The sequence below is a fragment of the Amblyomma mixtum genome, chromosome 10, assembly GCF_055824585.1.
Source record: "Amblyomma mixtum isolate Tamu chromosome 10, ASM5582458v1, whole genome shotgun sequence".
Taxonomy (NCBI): Eukaryota; Metazoa; Arthropoda; class Arachnida; order Ixodida; family Ixodidae; genus Amblyomma; species Amblyomma mixtum.
The window spans coordinates 149,150,890-149,168,402 of record NC_143021.1 but is presented as its reverse complement, the minus strand read 5'-3'; the positions used below and the strand labels follow the sequence as shown (position 1 = coordinate 149,168,402).

Genomic DNA, 17,513 nt, shown 5'->3' with positions numbered 1-17,513 from the left:
TTTTAAACAACCACGTTGACCGTAAGCCGGTTCACGTGTTTTAGCGGTTTGTTTGTGTGTTTGTTTGTTATCGTTGTCAAAACAGGCAATAAAGAAGAAAAAATTAACGAAATAGCTCCGTTGGGAGAGCGTTAGACTGAAGATCTAAGGGTCCATGGTTCGATCCCGGGTTTCGGCAATGCTTCTTTTTCCTTTTCGCTCCAACACTGAGCAGAGTACCCACACAGCCGCCAATGCGGTGACTACGTGCCGAAATAGCTCAGTTGGGAGAGCGTTAGACTGAAGATCTAAAGGTCCCTGGTTCGATCCCGGGTTTCGGCAATGCTTCTTTTTCCTTTTCGCTCCAACACTGAGCAGAGTACCCACACAGCCGCCAATAGGGTGACTACGTGCCGAAATAGCTCAGTTGGGAGAGCGTTAGACTGAAGGTCTAAAGGTCCCTGGTTCGATCCCGGGTTTCGGCAATGCTTCTTTTTCCTTTTCGCTCCAACACTGAGCAGAGTACCCACACAGCCGCCAATAGGGTGACTACGTGCCGAAATAGCTCAGTTGGGAGAGCGTTAGACTGAAGGTCTAAAGGTCCCTGGTTCGATCCCGGGTTTCGGCAATGCTTCTTTTTCCTTTTCGCTCCAACACTGAGCAGAGTACCCACAAAGCCGCCAATGGGGGTGACTACGTGCCGAAATAGCTCAGTTCATTCTACTTCCAGACGCGATAGCGGACGGTCGCAGAATCATGGGCTCCCACGGAGCGGCGATAGCGGCCGTTGCCGGTCGCAGAAACAGGTTTGCCAGCGACGCAGATAAGGATTACGAGATCGTTCTGCCTACCCTGCCCACCGGACGTGTTGTTTTAAACACGGTTTTTCTGCACGGGGACGTGCGTGTGAGACCCTACAGGGTCGAAGACTTCAGAGACGCCCTCGCCAACGTTGGTGCGCTCCCCGACGTCGTGGCCTTGGGGGCGTATCAGATAAACCACGTGTGGGCAGTGACCTTCAGCAGCTCTGACGCCGCAAAGAAACTATCCGCCATGAAGGAGCTGGAAGTGAAGGGAGCCCGCTGCATCGTTTTTGACCCAGAAGACCACCAGGTAAAGCTGCGCCTCCACTGGATGCTTTACGGCGTCGCCGACGAGGACATCCGTACGGCATTCGCGGCGTTCGGCAACGTGACCCAGGTCACCCGGGAGTGTTGGCGCGTTGCCGGCATGAAGGAGAAAGGGTCCACCACGAGGACCGTGCTCCTAAAGATGAAGCCAGGCATGAGGGTGGACGACCTGCCCCACCAGGTTCGAGTTGCGGGCGAGTTGGCTCTCGTGGTTGTTCCCGGGCGGCCGATGCAGTGCCTGCGCTGCGGCGGCACGGGGCACGTGCGCCGTGATTGCAAGGTGCCCAGGTGCTCGAAGTGCCGACGCTATGGCCACTCCGAGGCTGACTGTGTTCGCACATACCCGTCGGCTACCGGGCGCGTGGCAGCGAGCGACTCCGCAAAACTGATGGCCGTCGTCGAAGCGGAGGAAGCAGCAAGCGGGGCCGTCGACGCGGCCAAGACGGAGGGGGTGGCGGTTCAGCCAGCTGTTGCGAGTAGCAACACCGAAACGGCTGTCGCACAGGAGAGCGGGTCTCCAGCTACTGACTCATCTTCGACGCCTGTGGAGACGCCCAAAGATGGAGCGAGCCCGCCCGTGCACGTGGACGCGGAACGGAAGGCGGCCAGCGAGAGCCACGACGACAAGGCCGACTCCCGCATGAATGTCGGCGTGACTACACCTGCGAAGCGTCCGCACGCCGAGACCAAGGCCGACGGGGAGAAGGCAGCAGAGCCCAGCGTCGAGGAACCGCCGGCAAAGATGCCCCAAGCACGACGCGCCAGTCTGAGACCGCGCCCAAAAGTTCCGGCTGAGAAGCGTCGCGGCGACAAGGCGCCTCCTGACCAGGAGCACGTGCTCGCGCCGGATGACACCGGCGGCGACGGCATCGTCTAGCGACATGCTAGGCGCGGGAGGTAAACACCGTGCTTTCGGTCTCTTCTTCCTAAGTTAAAATGGCTTCTGCAACTCCGTTTAAAGTCGCCACCCTAAATGTCAGAGGCCTGGCAGGTAAAAGAAAACAAAGCCAGCTGTATCGAGTTATAACGGAGCAAGATATTGATATACTGGCAGTGCAGGAGACTAAAGTCGATGGTGAGGAAGAGACCGGGAGCATGGTGCGACGTTTCACGTCTAGGTATATTGCCGTCGTTAGCCATGGTGTAGGCACATCGGCTGGCTATGTTCTGTTTGTTAAGAAGTTGCCGGGAATAGAGGTACACGGTCATCATTCGTGCTTCTCGGGTCGATACGAGTCCATCGATTTTTCGCTCTGTAACATAGACTGGCGCATTGTTTGCCTGTACGCACCTAATGTGGTTGATGACCGAGCCGCGTTTTTTGAAAGCGTCTAAGAACGGCCTCGCACGGACAGACAGCTGATTGTTATGGGCGATTACAACTGTGTGCTTAGTGCGCGCGACAAGACAAGCGTCCGAGGTTTCCGAGATAAAAGCACCGAAGTGTTGTTACGAATGATTGTGAACTGCAACCTCGAGGATGTAGCAGAGTGTCTTGAAGGAACGCGTGCTGTAGGGTACAGACTATTCGAGGGCACAAGTCACGCACGGCTAGACCGCATTTATGCATCCGCGGAAATTGTACCTAAATGCAATAGTTATGTAGTTTGCCGGTTTCATTTTCTGACCACTGTTTGGTTCAATGCTGCATAGGATTCATTAAGAAAGGGAATGGTTTTTCATGGGAAATGTGGAAATTAAATGACAAGCTACTTCAGGACGAATTTTATAACCGAGCTGTAAGGGAAGAAATAGCAAAAATAGAACCAAGTAGCAACATGAGGATATGGCAGCAGTGGGAGCTCACTAAAGAAACTTTAAAATTAAAAGCAATAGAAAGAGCCACTTGTATACGTCATCAAGCAAAACAACAGGAAATGGAGTTAAAGACACTGCTTCAGAAGATGCTAAAACAGGAATGCCGAGCGCCTGGTAAATGGATGGAGGACATAAGCAAAACCAAACAAAAGCTAGAGCTAATCGAAGAACAACATGAAGAACATGAACATGAACATGAGGATATGGCAGCAGTGGGAGCTCACTAAAGAAACTTTAAAATTAAAAGCAATAGAAAGAGCCACTTGTATACGTCATCAAGCAAAACAACAGGAAATGGAGTTAAAGACACTGCTTCAGAAGATGCTAAAACAGGAATGCCGAGCGCCTGGTAAATGGATGGAGGACATAAGCAAAACCAAACAAAAGCTAGAGCTAATCGAAGAAGAACGTTATCGGGGAGCGTTGGTGAGGGCTAGGACAGAAGACACGGCTGCAGGGGAAGCGCCAACAACGAGCGCTTGGTTTAGAAAAAGCCCGTGCCGAAAGAAATCACATTAACGAAATAGAATGCGGGGGTGTTTCAAAAACGGACATCGATCATATCCAAGCAGCTTTTTTCGAGCATTACCAGGCGCTTTTCGCATTGCATCCGGTAGATGCTGTCACATTTAAGGCGGCGTTTCTAGCCGAGATGACGCGTCTGGACGACGAAACTAAAGAAAGATTAGAGCAGGAGATAATTCAAGAGGAAATTGAGCAAGCAATAGACAGTTTAAACCCAGGTAAGTCGCCTGGACCGGACGGGTTCAGCGCGGCATTCTACAAAGAATTTAAACATGTAATTTCCCCGGTCTTGAAGGTCATCTTTAATGAAGCCTTTAAACTAAAAGCTCTGCCTCCGTCGTATGGCTCGTCTCATACTGTGCTGATTCCGAAAACGGACGACATAGACAGATTACGACTGGTAACAGCATACCGACCCATAGCACTCACTAACGTCGAGTACAAGATTTTTATGAAGTTTTTAGCGCGAAGGTTGCAGACCGTGATTCATCACTTAGTTGGCCCGCATCAGACCTGCGGGATTAAAGGGCGGTCCATTGTTACAAATATTCACGTTGCGCGCAGTGTCTTAGAAACCTGTGATGACACCAATGGCCAGGTGGCAATTCTCCAGATCGATTTAGAAAAGGCATTTGACTGCGTCGCCCACGAACTTTTGTTTGCAGTATTGGGCCACGTTAAGGTAGGTTCTGTTATCTGTGAGGGGGTGGCCCTGGCATACCGGAACTGCACGACGAGATTGATCGTTAACAAGAGTTTGGGGGCCCCCATTAGCGTGCAGCGTTCGGCGCGCCAGGGCTGTCCCTTCAGCCCTCTTTTATTTTGTATTTATGTGGAGACCCTTTGTTTGAAGATACTGAAAAACAGGTGTATAAACGGATTCAGTTTGCAGGCAGCCGAAGTTAAGCTCTTAGCGCACGCTGATGACATTGCAGTGTTTGCCGTGTACGAGGGAAGCATAAGCGAGGCTGTTCAATGTGTACGCGATTTCAGCCAAGCTACTGGAAGCGGGGTTAACTGGTCGAAATGCCTCGGGCTTTGGCATGGAAGGTGGGCGTCTACTCCTGAACGGTTCGCCAGTGTGCCTTGGACGACGACGCCAGATAAATACTTGCCGTTCCGCTCGATGCTTATCGTGACAGCGAACAGTATTGGACAGGACAGGTCAAAGAGATACATGAGAAAGCGGATAAGTGGAAAGGAACGGCCTTGTCGATTTTCGCCAGAGCCACTGTTTGCAACTTGTTCTTTATCAGCAGGCTTTGGGGCGCGATTACGAGTCGCTCGAAATCGTCTCAATCGGAAAGTGTCTCAAAAAGTGTCTCATTTGCCCCGTTCCTATTGGTCGGTCGTGACAAGCGGCCATATTGTTTTTTAGCGTCACCGGCTGACGTCATAAAACGGGCAGAAGTGTTGACATTGCTTACCTAATTATGCGAGCCCATTGAGACGATTTTTCGGGATTGGAACGAGTGGGCAAGATGTTCTGAAAAGGGTGAAACGTATGCCAGTAAATCCTAACGTGAAAAGTTTTTTCTTCAAACTCCATACTAACACTCTGCCAGTTAAAACCTGGCTAGAACAAAAGGGCATTTTTGTGCCATGGACGGTTAATTGTTTGCTCTTCAAAAAGCCTGAGACAGTCGAGCATGTGTTTATAGAATGTTGGGATCCAGTATTCCATTGGGACATTCTACAAAGAACAATAAAGAAAGACCTGCCAATCACGCCGTACGGAATCCGGTTCTTAGCGGTAGACGATGACCGAGATGTTCCTTATGATCTCATCATGCTACTGGGCCTCCACAGCATATTGAAAACCAGAATGTCAGTGCGAAATGCCGATGTAAACATTCGACCTGTAAGAGAAAATTTCATTGAAAGTGTTGTGCGTGTGGCATTCCATTTCCGGCTTTCGAGCAGGACGGTCACGGAATGTCAGGCTCCTCAGGAGCGGTTTTAGCGGCCCAGCCGGGCCGCGGTACTAGGGGTGTTGCCAACGACGACAAGGAATATCAAGTGCTTCTTCCTCAGCTACCAACAGGTCGTGTTGTTTTAAATACCATTTTTTTGCATGCAGATGTGCGGTATCGACCATATCGTGTGGAACATTTCCGAGATGCGCTGGCTGGCTTATCGCTGCTGTCCGAAGTAGTCGCCCTGGGGGCGTATCAGATGAGCCATGTGTGGGCAGTGACATTCAAAAGCGGCGACGGTGTGAAGAAGATACTCAGCGTGGGCGACATAAAAGTGAAAGAGCGGCGCTGTGTGGTCATCGACCCCACCAATCAAGACATTCACCTGAAGCTACACTGGATGCTGCATAACGTGCCTGATGAAGACATACGCCATGCCTTTTCATCATATGGAAAGGTCACTGAAGTTGCAAGGGAACGGTGGCGAGTTCAAGGCGTACAGGCCAAAGGGTCGTCGACGCGACTGGTGACTCTTAGGCTCAAAACGGGCCTGTCGGTCGAAGATTTGCCCCATCAGGTGCGCATTGGTGGGGAGCAGGCACTAGTTGTTATCCCGGGGAGGGCTCCGCTTTGCCTTCGGTGCCGCAACACAGGCCACGTACGGCGAGAATGTCGTGTACCGCGTTGTGCGCTTTGTCGGCGCTGCGGGCATGACGAGTCCGAATGTGTCAGGACGTACGCTAGTGTCACTGGACTGAGAGGGAAAGAGGATGTTTCCGAACTGCTCATCGACGAGGCTGACGCCGAAGAAGCTTCAGGTGGCAACGACAGCGTGCCGAAGGCTGCATCTGAACTGCCTCCTGAGAGCGCCAATGCGGAGAAAAAGCAGGAGGACGTCGAGCACTTCAAAGGAGGTTCCAGTGACCAAGAAGCCAAAAGCGTAGGTGAGCCGGAAGAAACACCCGAGGTCGAGGAGGGCGTGGTCGATATGGACGGCGTCAAGGCAAGCGGAGCAACTGGTAAAAGATCGAGCAAGGAAATGTTAAACGACGGCGAGCTCCTTTCTCCCAGCAACGATGAACCACCACCTAAAACGGTGGGGGGACGCCGGGCTTCACTACGCCCGAAGCCTAAGATCCCGCCGGACAGAAGACCGGCGGCACAACCGCCCCCGTAGATGCCGGGACCTGTGCCTGAGAGGGCTCCTAGGAGCACAACGCCAAGCAATGGACGATCAAGCAGCGGTGTGCTCGCGCGACGTTACCAAGGTACGAGAGAGGAGACAGCGTTGGGCATGTTGTACTGTATGCTGCGCGCAAAGAGCATTTCTGGCTATTGCTACGCGTCACATGTCTCTCTCCACTGCCCGATCTGTCTGTTCCTGCTCTTAAATGATAGCTAAAATGGAGAAAACACTAATGATTGCCACCATTAATGTTCGAGGTCTTTCAGCAAGGCGGCGACAATACCAGCTCAGCCGCATCTGCCTAGACATTGAGCTTGACATTGTGGCTGTGCAAGAAACGAAAGTTGAGAGCCAGGAGCAGACAGATCGTATGGTTGCAGCGTTTACAGCACATTATAATGTTTCTATTTGCCATGCTGTAGGTACATCTGGTGGTTGTGCCGTCTTAACACGTAAATGCGCTGGCATTTTTGAGGAGTCGCTAACTGTCAGTGAAAATGGGCGTCTGATTGTTTTAAATTTTCTTTTTGCCGGTTCGCAATGGCGACTGATATGTGTGTATGCACCAAATGATATGCAAGACCGAATTATGTTTTTCGAAAACCTTGAACCCTACATCAAATGTAATAGTGCTGTTATTTTTCTGGGTGATTTCAACTGTGTCTGTTGTGTGGACGATCGTGAAAACAACCCCCACGTTAGAGACAAAAGCGCTGAACTATTGAACACGATAATCAATGAACATGACCTTGAAGATGTTGGCATGGTTTTATCAAACGCGGGAAAACGACAATACACACATTTTCAGGGGAAAAGTCATGCGAGACTAGACCGAGCGTATCTGTCACTGGATCTGGTACCTCTTTGTAATTCTTATTCCGTTACACCTATATCCTTTAGTGACCACTGTATGGTGTCCTTTACGCTAGGGACGAAAAGAAAGCAATCAAAGTTTAATTGGCAATTGTGGAAGCTTAATGCTAAAGTGCTCGAAGATGACACTTTCGTTAATAGCGTAAAAGAAAAGATTGACGATGTGTTGACAAGGGAGCCCGCGCAATACGCGGTCGCGTGGGAGGAACTAAAAATCCAAGTAAAAATGATGGCGATTGAAAGGGGCACTATCCGACGCTACAACGAAACGTTAAAGGAAAAAGAGCTCAAACGGCAGCTTGAATGGCTAGTAAGGATGGAAGGAGAGCAACCCGGCGCGTACACTACTGAAGTAAGCAAAGTTAAAAGCGAATTGGAAGTTCTTGATGTGGAAAAATACAAAGCAGCAGTGATTATGGCTGGGGGAAAGCTCAAATAGACGGGCGCTGGGCGATGAAAAACGATACGCTACGAAGAAGGAAATCAAACAGCTATCTTATCAAAATGAAATCAGTTCTGATAGCGCGGTAATTGCAAGGGCATTCGTCGAGCACTATAGGTATCTTTTTGGCGGCGCAAAACAAGTGCAAAGTGGATTTGAAGAAGAGTCTCTTGCTGACATGCCGAAGTTAGAAGATGAAATAAAGAGAGCCTAGAAGGTGCTATAAGCACGGACTAAATTGTGACGGCGATAAGGGAATTACCTGTAGGCAAGTCACCCGGGCCCGATGGCTTAAGTGCAGCCTTTTACAAGGCTTTTACACCCGAACTGTCAGTGATTTTACAGCGTGTGTACGCAGAAGCGTACGAGGAAAATAGACTGCCCCCTTCTTTTAGGACAAGTCACATGGTACTAATAGCAAAAACAGAAGACCCAGAGAAGGTGTTGTCGGTTGAGTCATACAGGCCAATTACATTAACAAACACCGATTATAGAATTTTAATGAAAGTTTTGGTGAAGAGAGCACAATCAGTAATTAAAAGTCTTGTGGGGCCTCACCAAACATGCGGAATCAAGGGCCGCACGATCATAACTAATACTCATATTGCGAGAAGTGTTTTAGAGTGCTGTGACGCGTTCACAGGCCGAGTTGCTATGCTGCAGCTCGACCTGGCGAAGGCTTTTGATCGCATGAAATAATGTTTGAGGTACTAAAACATACCAATATCGGCAGCGTGATTACTGAGGGTGTCAGGATGGCTTACAGCGACTGTTCAACGCGTATTGTAATAAACTGGACACTCAGCGAACTTGTTCCTGTTCAATCATCAGTGAGGCAAGGCTGCCCACTCTCCCCACTGTTGTTTACCTTGTACCTTGAACCCTTTTGTGTTGCTCTGTTGCGCCATGCAAGCATTCATGGCTTCAAACTGCAGTCAACCGAAGTTAAAGTGTTAGCTTACGCGGATGACATCGCTGTATTTTGCGAGGACAGAAGTAGTGTCCTTGAGGTGGTTCAAGTAGCCGACAAATTTTGTAAACAGACGGGCTCCCAGATTAATTGGGAAAAGAGCGTTGGCTTCTGGCACGGCAACTTGGACATGACTCCGGGCTATTTTGCAAATATGACTTGGACGGCGACACCAGCTAAATACCTGGGTGTCCCACTACAGTATTACAAAGGAAATAACGAATATTGGAAGGGAGAAATGGAGACTTTGAAAGAAAAGACTGCATCATGGCAAGGTCGCGGTTTCTCGATGTTTGCGCGGGCTACAGTGTGCAATGTATTTCTTGTCGCAGATTTGGTATGTATTACAAGTTCTCTTCATGTCACGTGCGAACGTGCAAAAAATGCACAGGGTTTTTGTGGTATTCATTTGGGGCTCGAGTTGGGAGAGGGTTAGTCGGTCAAATCTTTTTCGATCCGTTCGCAGTGGAGGACTTGGCTTATCAAACTTGTTTGTTAGACAAACCAAACGGGACCAAAGTGATGGTTTTTTGCGCACAATGTTACATGTTCGACTGGATAGAACTTTACCTGAATTCATTGTTACCACTGGTGATGCTGTGAATCGTGGTGTAACTGGTTATCTGCACGAAATTGTTGTCTCATATCGCGTACTAACAGCTCGGTTTTCTTTGCAGTACTTGTCTTTGCTTAACAGAAAGAAACTGTACAAAGATTTAATTGACGTCATGATGCCAGTCCCACTGTACAGAACGGTGTACTGCGGAGGTCCAGGAGATGATGTTCTGAAAAGAGTGAAAACGATGCCAATCAGAGGTTCTATTAAAACTTTCTTTTTCAAGCTGCACACTAATACTCTTCCAGTAAAAACATGGCTCGAGGACAAAGGAATTTTTGTGCCCTGGACAGTAAACTGTCTTTTGTGCAAAAAACCGGAAACCATTGAACACGTTTTCATTGAATGCTGGGACCCGATCTTTCTCTGGGGCATTTTACAATGCACACTTAAAAAAGAACTACCAATTACCCCTTCAGGAATCAGGTTGTTAACTGCAGGGACTGGTGATGACACACCGTATGACATGTTCATGCTCCTGGGCCTCCACAGTTTGTGGAAGACAAGGATGGCGGTTCGACATGCGGACATCGTTGTTCGCTCTGCCCGTGAAAATTTTATTGAGAGTGTCACATACGTTGCAGAGGTGTATCGCGCACTAGCGGAGCCGCCGCAATGGATGGCTGTTCTGGAGGATTTGGTGAACCTTAAAAAATTTTAACCACGCCAGGTGTGCCTGTACTGGCGTGTTTTATTCGTGTCTGTATTGTTTGAACTGTTGTCTAAGGAGGGAATAAAGAAAAAAAAAGTGTTGTGCGTGTGCGGGAATGTTCCCGAGCCCAATCGGAGCTACCCGAATGGCTTGGCGGATTCCATTTCCGGCCACCGAGCGTGACGGACGTGTGTGTCATGGGCTCCATAGGAGCGGCTTCAGCGGCCCAGCAGGGCCGTGGTAACAGGAATATTGCTTTAGACAATGATTACCAAGTTGTTTTGCCTAGTTTGCCAACAGGGCGTTTTGTTTTGAACACCGTTTTTCTACACTGTGATGTTAGGGCCCGCCCGTATCGGGCAGAAGATTTTCGCGATGCGCTCGCCGAGTTATCGCTCCTGCCGGAAGTGATTGCCCTCGGAGCCTACCGCATGAGCCATGTGTGGGCGGTGACTTTCAAGGACGAAGATGCGGTGAAAAAGATTGTCGGCATGGGTGAGCTGCTGGTGAAAAAGTGCCGCTGTATCGTAATTGATCCTGCCAACCAGGACGTTCGCATGAAAGTGCATTGGTTGCTGCACAGCGTGCCCGACGACGACGTACGGTTTGCCTTCGAGCCGTACGGGAAGGTCACAGACGTCGGCCGAGAGCGGTGGCGGGTGCATGGCCTAGCAGATAAGGGCTCAACTACCAGACGGGTCACCTTGAAGTTGAAGCCGGGCGTAAAGCTGGACGACCTGCCGCACCAGGTGAGCGTCGCCGGAGAGTTGGGCCTCGTGGTCGTGCCAGGCAGGGCTCCGCTCTGCCTTCGGTGCCGTGGCACGGGCCACATTCGTCGCGACTGTCGCATCCCTAAGTGCAGTGCGTGCCGACGCTTTGGTCATGAGAGCAGCCAGTGCGAGCGGACGTATGCCAGCGTAACAGGACTGACAACCACCGACGACGCCTCAAACCTGCTCATGGACGAGGCGGACATGGAGGATGCAGCATCGGTGGCAAGTGGAAGAACGGAGGTAGCCGAAAATACGGTGATTCCACTGCCGCAGCAGGAGCAACCCGGAACCGAAGCGGTTACCGCAGAGCAGCAACAACCGCCTTCGCAGGATTCTTCGAAAGCTCCGAGCGCCGAGCTGAAAACCTCAGTTGATTATGAAGCGGCTCCCAGCACCTCAGCACCCGAGGTTATGGACATCCTTAGCGCTTCAGCCATCCTGCTGGCGGGGAAACGACCACACGACAAGACCCTTAGCGTTGGGACGAAGGAGGACGGCGGGGGCGGAGACGAGCCACCCACCAAAGCCCCAGGTATGCGGAGGTCTACCTTGAAGCCGCGACCGAACATTCCGGTCGATTCGCGGCAGGCGGGTAAACCGCCCCCGTAAATTTAGTTTGTCTAGCTAAGGTGGGTTGGGAGGGGTTTCCGTAAACGCCATGGCCCTCATCCTGAGCGGTTCGTTTGTCGTGTTCGGGCTTGGAAAGAGGTGCCAAGTTTACTTGGACTGTCCTTTTTTGTTGGTTAGAGTTTTATTTTTTTTTCCTGGCCTTCGACGCGCTTATCGCCACAGTATCATGACCACAGACCCTTGGGCTATTGTAATGGGCACCATTCTACCGTGTAGCCATGGCGGTTAATATCGAAAGAGCGCTACGGGTAGCGACGTTAAACGTACGGGGCCTTGGAGCAAGACGACGACAATGTCAGCTTAGTCGCCTTCTCTTAGATAATGACTTACATATAGTGGGAATCCAAGAGACAAAAATTGAGAGCCAGGAGCTCACCGACCGAATGGTGTCCAATTTTCGTGCTCATTTCGATGTGTGTATTTCTCACGCGATTGGTGGATCAGGTGGTTGCGCCATATTCATACGCAACAACTTTGGAATCTTCGTGCAGTCAGTATTTTCATGTGACAGTGGACGCCTCTTAATTGCTGATATCGTCTTTGGTGAATTGGAGTGTCGCGTCATCTGTGTATACGCGCCGAATATTGACATGGAGCGGCGGGCATTCTTTGAAAGGCTTGAGGCGTACCTAAACTGTCGGAAAGTGATAATACTGCTAGGCGATTTTAACTGTGTTTGCAATGTTGATGACCGCGCAAAACATTCGCGTGTTCGTGACAAGAGTGCAGAATTTCTTAATACACTTGTGCACGAATATGACCTTGAAGACATTGGTAGCGTTTTCGCCAGCGGTACTCGTCCGCAGTTTACACACTTCCAGCAAGACAGCCATGCAAGGTTAGACAGATTATATGTCTCTGCCGAATTGATACCCATGTGTAGCGAGTACGAAGTGAAACCCATCGCATACAGCGATCACTGCTTGGTAACGGCCGCCTTTGGAAAGACGCAGAGGAACCGAATCTTTAGCTGGGACTTGTGGAAAATGAATGCGCAGCTGTTGGATGACGAAGCTTTTGTCGACGCTGTAACGAAAGAACTTAAAAATTTGACTGCAAGCGAGCCAGAAAGTTACGCCATTCGTTGGGAAGATTTTAAGCAGAAAGTAAAAACAATGGCTATTGAAAGAAGTAGTGTCATTCGACGCAATCAGAAAGAAGCAGAGACAAAGCTTCGCCAGCAACTGCAGTTTTTTGTTAGTATGGAGAATGTCGAACCTGGTCTGTGTGTTAGAGGAATAAAGGAAGTGAAAACTGAACTTGAACGGATAGATTCGGAGAAGTACAAGGCGGCAGTAGTGAGATCAAGGTCCGAGAAGCTGTGGGTGGGAGAAATGCCAACCAAGCGGGCTCTCTCAGATGAAAAAAGATACGCATGTCAAAAAGAAATCCGCCAACTAGCTATAGGTGAAAACGTCACGTCTAACAGAAATGAAATTAAGCATGCGATTTCCGAGCACTTTAAAGAAATTCTAAGCCATCCACGGGACCTTAAAGATTGTTTCCAAAAAGAATTCCTTCCGTTGATGCCAAAGCTTGACGAAGAAGTAAGGACACAGCTAGAACAACCAATCACACCAAGTGAGATAGAATGCGCAATAAATGAGCTGGCAGTCGGGAAAGCACCTGGGCCGGATGGCTTAGGGGCCATTTTCTATAAAACCTTCCGGTCTGAGGTTGCCCAAGTTCTTTATCACGTTGTTAGCGAAGCGTATGACCAGAAAAGACTACCCTTGTCCTTCACAACCTCGAATATCGTGCTAATCCCGAAGAGTGATGATGCTCAGAAACGTTTGTTGCCAGGCTCATATCGCCCAATAACTCTCGCTAACGTCGACTATAAAATATTCACCAAAGTTCTAGCAAAGCGACTGCAAGGCTTTATTAAGAAGTTGGTTAGACCACACCAGACTTGTGGCATTAAAGGCCGCACTATCGCGACGAATGTGCACGTGGCTCGAAGCGTGCTCGAGTGTTGCGATGCGCTGGGCGATCACGTCGCGATGATGCAGCTTGACCTGGCAAAAGCCTTCGACCGTGTCTCACACAAGGCATTGCTCTGCATACTTGAACACACGAATGTGGGCAGTGTGATTAAGGAAGGCGTCACGGTGGCGTACAAAAAATGTACAACGTGTATTATTGTTAACGGTGAGCTCACTGATAGCTTGTGCGTGCTCTCGTCGGTGAGGCAGGGATGCCCCCTTTTACCACTGCTGTTTGCCGCTTATCTTAAGCCACTCTGTCTGGCGATGGAACATAATGCGCGCATAACAGGTTACAGACTACAGGCTGCCGAAGTCAAAATTCTGGCGTACGCGGATGACATCGCGGTGTTCTGCGCCAGCAAAGATAGCATAAGAGAGGCAACTAATGCCGTCGAAAAGTTTTGTGATGCGACTGGAGCCCAGATAAACTGGGATAAAAGTCATGGCTTCTGGCATGGCGATTGGGTGGACACACCAGAAGCCTTTTGTCGGCTCACCTGGTCGATGGTGCCAACGCAGTACCTTGGTGTGCCTCTCGGAAATTATCGCGACCCTGAACCGTACTGGAGGGATCAAGCCTTGATGGCTAAAGAAAAGGCGAACGGGTGGCAAGGCAAGCAACTGTCGATGTTTTCTAGAGCCACTGTCTGCAACCTTTTTTTGATATCAAAAATCTGGTACGTCATGAATGTGTTGTGTGCGGCGAGGATGAGCATTCAAAAAATGCACCGGATTTTGCTATTTTTATTTGGGCCTCGACTTGGGTGGCTTTGCGTGGCTCCGGTTCGTCAAAACTGGCTGCACATTGCAAATCCTGCCTATGCACTCCGTACTTTGACAACACTGTTGTGCTGTATCGCCATAAAGAACAACTGGTACGGGAAGTAGTAGAGGCGTATCATATCTGCACAGAGGTTGACTCATGTGTGAGCAGCACTTCGATGCCCTTGTCTAAGCGCGAGATATATCTGTTGGAAAAGCGTGGGAGCCTGTTGGTGCTTACCTTTCGCCAATGGTTTTTCCTTTCTTTTTATGTTAGTAGTTTGCGATGACGACGTGAGGCTGTGACGCAGCGATTAGAGATATGTGGTTTATATTTATATGTGGTCTTCCGATTAAAACAGTCAGTTGTAAGTCAGCGCGTGTTCGTGTCTCTCTTTTTCTTGGTCCTTCGTTTTAGTTGCGCTGTTTCGTTTCTTAAAGATGCAATACCAACTCGCCCACTATGCTATGTTGCTCGACTTAGGAGCGGTCCAGTCGAACGAATTTGTTTTTGCCTGTAAAGAAAGGAGGTCTTGGCCTGGCTCACTTGTTTTCCACGCGGTGTGGAAAACACGAATGCAGTTTGAACACGCGGACTTGGTTGTTCGCCCGGTTCGCGAACATTTCATTGAGAGCGTTGTGCGCTTAAGAAATGTGTACAACGCACTGCCTGATCCACCACAATGGATAACTGTACTAGATGGATTAATGTCGCTCAAAAAATTTTAAAGTCGTGTCGGCCGAAGTGTGGCCGCCATGTTTTATTTCTTGTAACCTCTTGATTTGTACGTCAAAATCGGCAATAAAGAAAAAAAAACCCGAATGGCTTGGCGTGCTGGATGAACTTGCAGCCCTCAAGAAGTTTTAAACAACCACGTTGACCGTAGGCCGGTTCACGTGTTTTAGCGGTTTGTTTGTGTGTTTGTTTGCTATCGTTGTCAAAACAGGCAATAAAGACAAAAAAATTAACGAAATAGCTCTGTTGGGAGAGCGTTAGACTGAAGATCTAAGGGTCCCTGGTTCGATCCCGGGTTTCGGCAATGCTTCTTTTTCCTTTTCGCTCCATCACTGAGCAGAGTACTCACACAGCCGCCAATGGGGGTGATTCCGTGCCGAAATAGCGGAGTTGGGAGAGCGTTAGACTGAAGATCTAAAGGTCCCTGGTTCGATCCCGGGTTTCGGCAATGTTTCTTTTTCCTTTTCGCTACATCACTGAGCAGAGTACCCACACAGCCGCCAATGGGGGTGATTCCGTGCCGAAATAGCTCAGTTGGGAGAGCGTTAGACTGAAGATCTAAAGGTCCCTGGTTCGATCCCGGGTTTCGGCAATGCTTCTTTTTCCTTTTCGCTACATCACTGAACAGAGTACCCACACAGCCGCCAATGGGGGTGATTCCGTGCCGAAATAGCTCAGTTGGGAGAGCGTTAGACTGAAGATCTAAAGGTCCCTGGTTCGATCCCGGGTTTCGGCAATGCTTCTTTTTCCTTTTCGCTCCAACACTTAGCAGAGTACTCACACAGCCGCCAATGGGGGTGATTCCGTGCCGAAATAGCTCAGTCATTCTACTTCCAGCCACCGAGCGTGACGGACGCAGAATCATGGGCTCCCACGGAGCGGCGATAGCGGCCGTTGCCGGCCGCGGAAACAGGTTTGCCAGCGACGCTGATAAGGACTACGAGATCGTTCTGCCTACCCTGCCCACCGGACGTGTTGTTTTAAACACGGTTTTTCTGCACGGCGACGTGCGTGTGCGACCCTACAGGGTCGAAGACTTCAGAGACGCCCTCGCTAACGTTGGTGCGCTCCCCGACGTCGTGGCGTTGGGGGCGTACCAGATTAACCACGTGTGGGCGGTAACCTTCAGCAGTGGGGATGCCGCAAAGAAACTGGCCGCCATGAAGGAGCTGGAAGTCAAGGGACGCCGCTGCATCGTTTTTGACCCAGAGGACCACCAGGTCAAGCTGCGACTCCACTGGATGCTACACGGCGTCGCTGACGAGGACATCCGTACGGCATTCGCGGCTTTCGGCAACGTGACCGAGGTCACACGGGAGCTTTGGCGCGTCGCCGGCATGAAGGAGAAGGGGTCCACTACGAGGACCGTGCTCCTCAAACTGAAGCCAGGCGTGAAAGTGGACGACCTGCCCCATCAGGTACGAGTCGCTGGCGAGTTGGCTCTCGAGGTGGTTCCCGGGCGGCCGATGCAGTGCCTTCGTTGCGGTGGCACGGGGCATGTTCGCCGCGATTGCAAGGTGCCCAGGTGTTCGAAATGCCGACGCTATGGACACTCGGAGGCTGACTGCGTTCGTACCTACGCGTCGGCTACCGGGCAGGTAGCAGCGAGCGACTCCGCAGAACTGATGGACGTCGTGGAAGCAGAGGAAGCAGCAAGCGGGGCCGACGACGCGGTCAATACGCAGGAGGTGGCGGTTCAGCCAGCGGTTGCGAGCAGCAACATCGACACAGCAGTCGCACAGGAGAGCGGGTCGCCAGCCATTGACCCATCTTCGACGCCTCGGGAGACGCCCAAAGATGGAGCGAGCCCGCCCGTGCACTTGGACGTGGAACGGAAGGCGGCCAGCGAGAGCCACGACGACAAGGCCGACTCCCGCATGAACGTCGGCGTGACTACACCTGCGAAGCGTTCGCACGGCGAGACCAAGGCCGACGGGGAGAAGGCAGCAGAGCCCAGCGTGGAGGAACCGCCGGCAAAGACGCCCCAAGCACGACGGCCCAGCCTGCGGCCGCGACCAAAGGTCCCGACTGACAAGCGTGGCGGCGACAAGGCGCCGCCTGACCAGGAGCACGTGCTCGCGCCGGATGACACCGGCGGCGACGGCATCGTCTAGCGACATGCTGGACGTGAGAGGTAAGCACCATGCATTCGGTCTCTTCTTCCTAAGTTAAAATGGCTTCTGCAACTCTGTTTAAAGTCGCCACCCTAAACGTTAGAGGCCTGGCAGGTAAAAGAAAACAAAGCCAGCTGTACCGACTTGTAACGGAGCAAGATATCGATATACTGGTAGTGCAGGAGACCAAAGTCGACGGGGAGGAAGAGACCGGGAGCATAGTGCGACGTTTCACGTCTAGGTATTTGGCCGTCGTTAGCCATGCTGTAGGCACATCGGCTGGCTGTATTCTTTTTGTTATGAAGTTGCCGGGGATAGAAGTACACGGTCATCATTTGTGCCTGTCGGGTCGATACGTGTCCATCGATTTTTCGCTCTGTAACATCGACTGGCGCATTGTTTG

At 50.7% G+C, this 17,513-nt stretch overlaps 3 protein-coding genes and 7 non-coding genes across 10 annotated transcripts; all 10 read left to right on the top strand.

Moving 5' to 3' along the window:
- Nucleotides 1-248: 248 nt before the first annotated feature.
- Nucleotides 249-321, top strand: TRNAF-GAA (transfer RNA phenylalanine (anticodon GAA)). The gene has a single exon. It is a non-coding gene; the product is annotated as a tRNA-Phe (tRNA).
- Nucleotides 322-391: 70 nt separating this feature from the next.
- TRNAF-GAA (transfer RNA phenylalanine (anticodon GAA)) lies at nt 392-464 on the top strand. The gene has a single exon. It is a non-coding gene; the product is annotated as a tRNA-Phe (tRNA).
- A 70-nt stretch (nt 465-534) lies between these two features.
- TRNAF-GAA (transfer RNA phenylalanine (anticodon GAA)) lies at nt 535-607 on the top strand. Its single transcript has one exon. It is a non-coding gene; the product is annotated as a tRNA-Phe (tRNA).
- A 389-nt stretch (nt 608-996) lies between these two features.
- LOC149327295 (uncharacterized) lies at nt 997-5,668 on the top strand. Its single transcript, XM_089564040.1, has 2 exons — nt 997-2,006; nt 5,533-5,668. The coding sequence occupies exon 1, from the start codon at nt 1,033-1,035 to the stop codon at nt 1,984-1,986; it is 954 nt and encodes a 317-aa protein (XP_089420166.1). The 5' UTR covers nt 997-1,032; the 3' UTR covers nt 1,987-2,006; nt 5,533-5,668.
- Nucleotides 5,628-10,192, top strand: LOC149327294 (uncharacterized). Its single transcript, XM_089564041.1, has one exon. It carries the CDS (start codon nt 5,628-5,630, stop codon nt 6,543-6,545), a length of 918 nt encoding a protein of 305 aa, XP_089420167.1. The 3' UTR covers nt 6,546-10,192.
- A 5,035-nt stretch (nt 10,193-15,227) lies between these two features.
- TRNAF-GAA (transfer RNA phenylalanine (anticodon GAA)) lies at nt 15,228-15,300 on the top strand. The gene has a single exon. It is a non-coding gene; the product is annotated as a tRNA-Phe (tRNA).
- Nucleotides 15,301-15,371: 71 nt separating this feature from the next.
- Nucleotides 15,372-15,444, top strand: TRNAF-GAA (transfer RNA phenylalanine (anticodon GAA)). Its single transcript has one exon. It is a non-coding gene; the product is annotated as a tRNA-Phe (tRNA).
- A 71-nt stretch (nt 15,445-15,515) lies between these two features.
- Nucleotides 15,516-15,588, top strand: TRNAF-GAA (transfer RNA phenylalanine (anticodon GAA)). Its single transcript has one exon. It is a non-coding gene; the product is annotated as a tRNA-Phe (tRNA).
- Nucleotides 15,589-15,659: 71 nt separating this feature from the next.
- TRNAF-GAA (transfer RNA phenylalanine (anticodon GAA)) lies at nt 15,660-15,732 on the top strand. The gene has a single exon. It is a non-coding gene; the product is annotated as a tRNA-Phe (tRNA).
- A 120-nt stretch (nt 15,733-15,852) lies between these two features.
- On the top strand, nt 15,853-17,110 carry LOC149327289 (uncharacterized). Its single transcript, XM_089565083.1, has one exon. It carries the CDS (start codon nt 15,860-15,862, stop codon nt 17,108-17,110), a length of 1,251 nt encoding a protein of 416 aa, XP_089421209.1. The 5' UTR covers nt 15,853-15,859.
- The last annotated feature ends 403 nt before the right edge of the window (nt 17,111-17,513 follow it).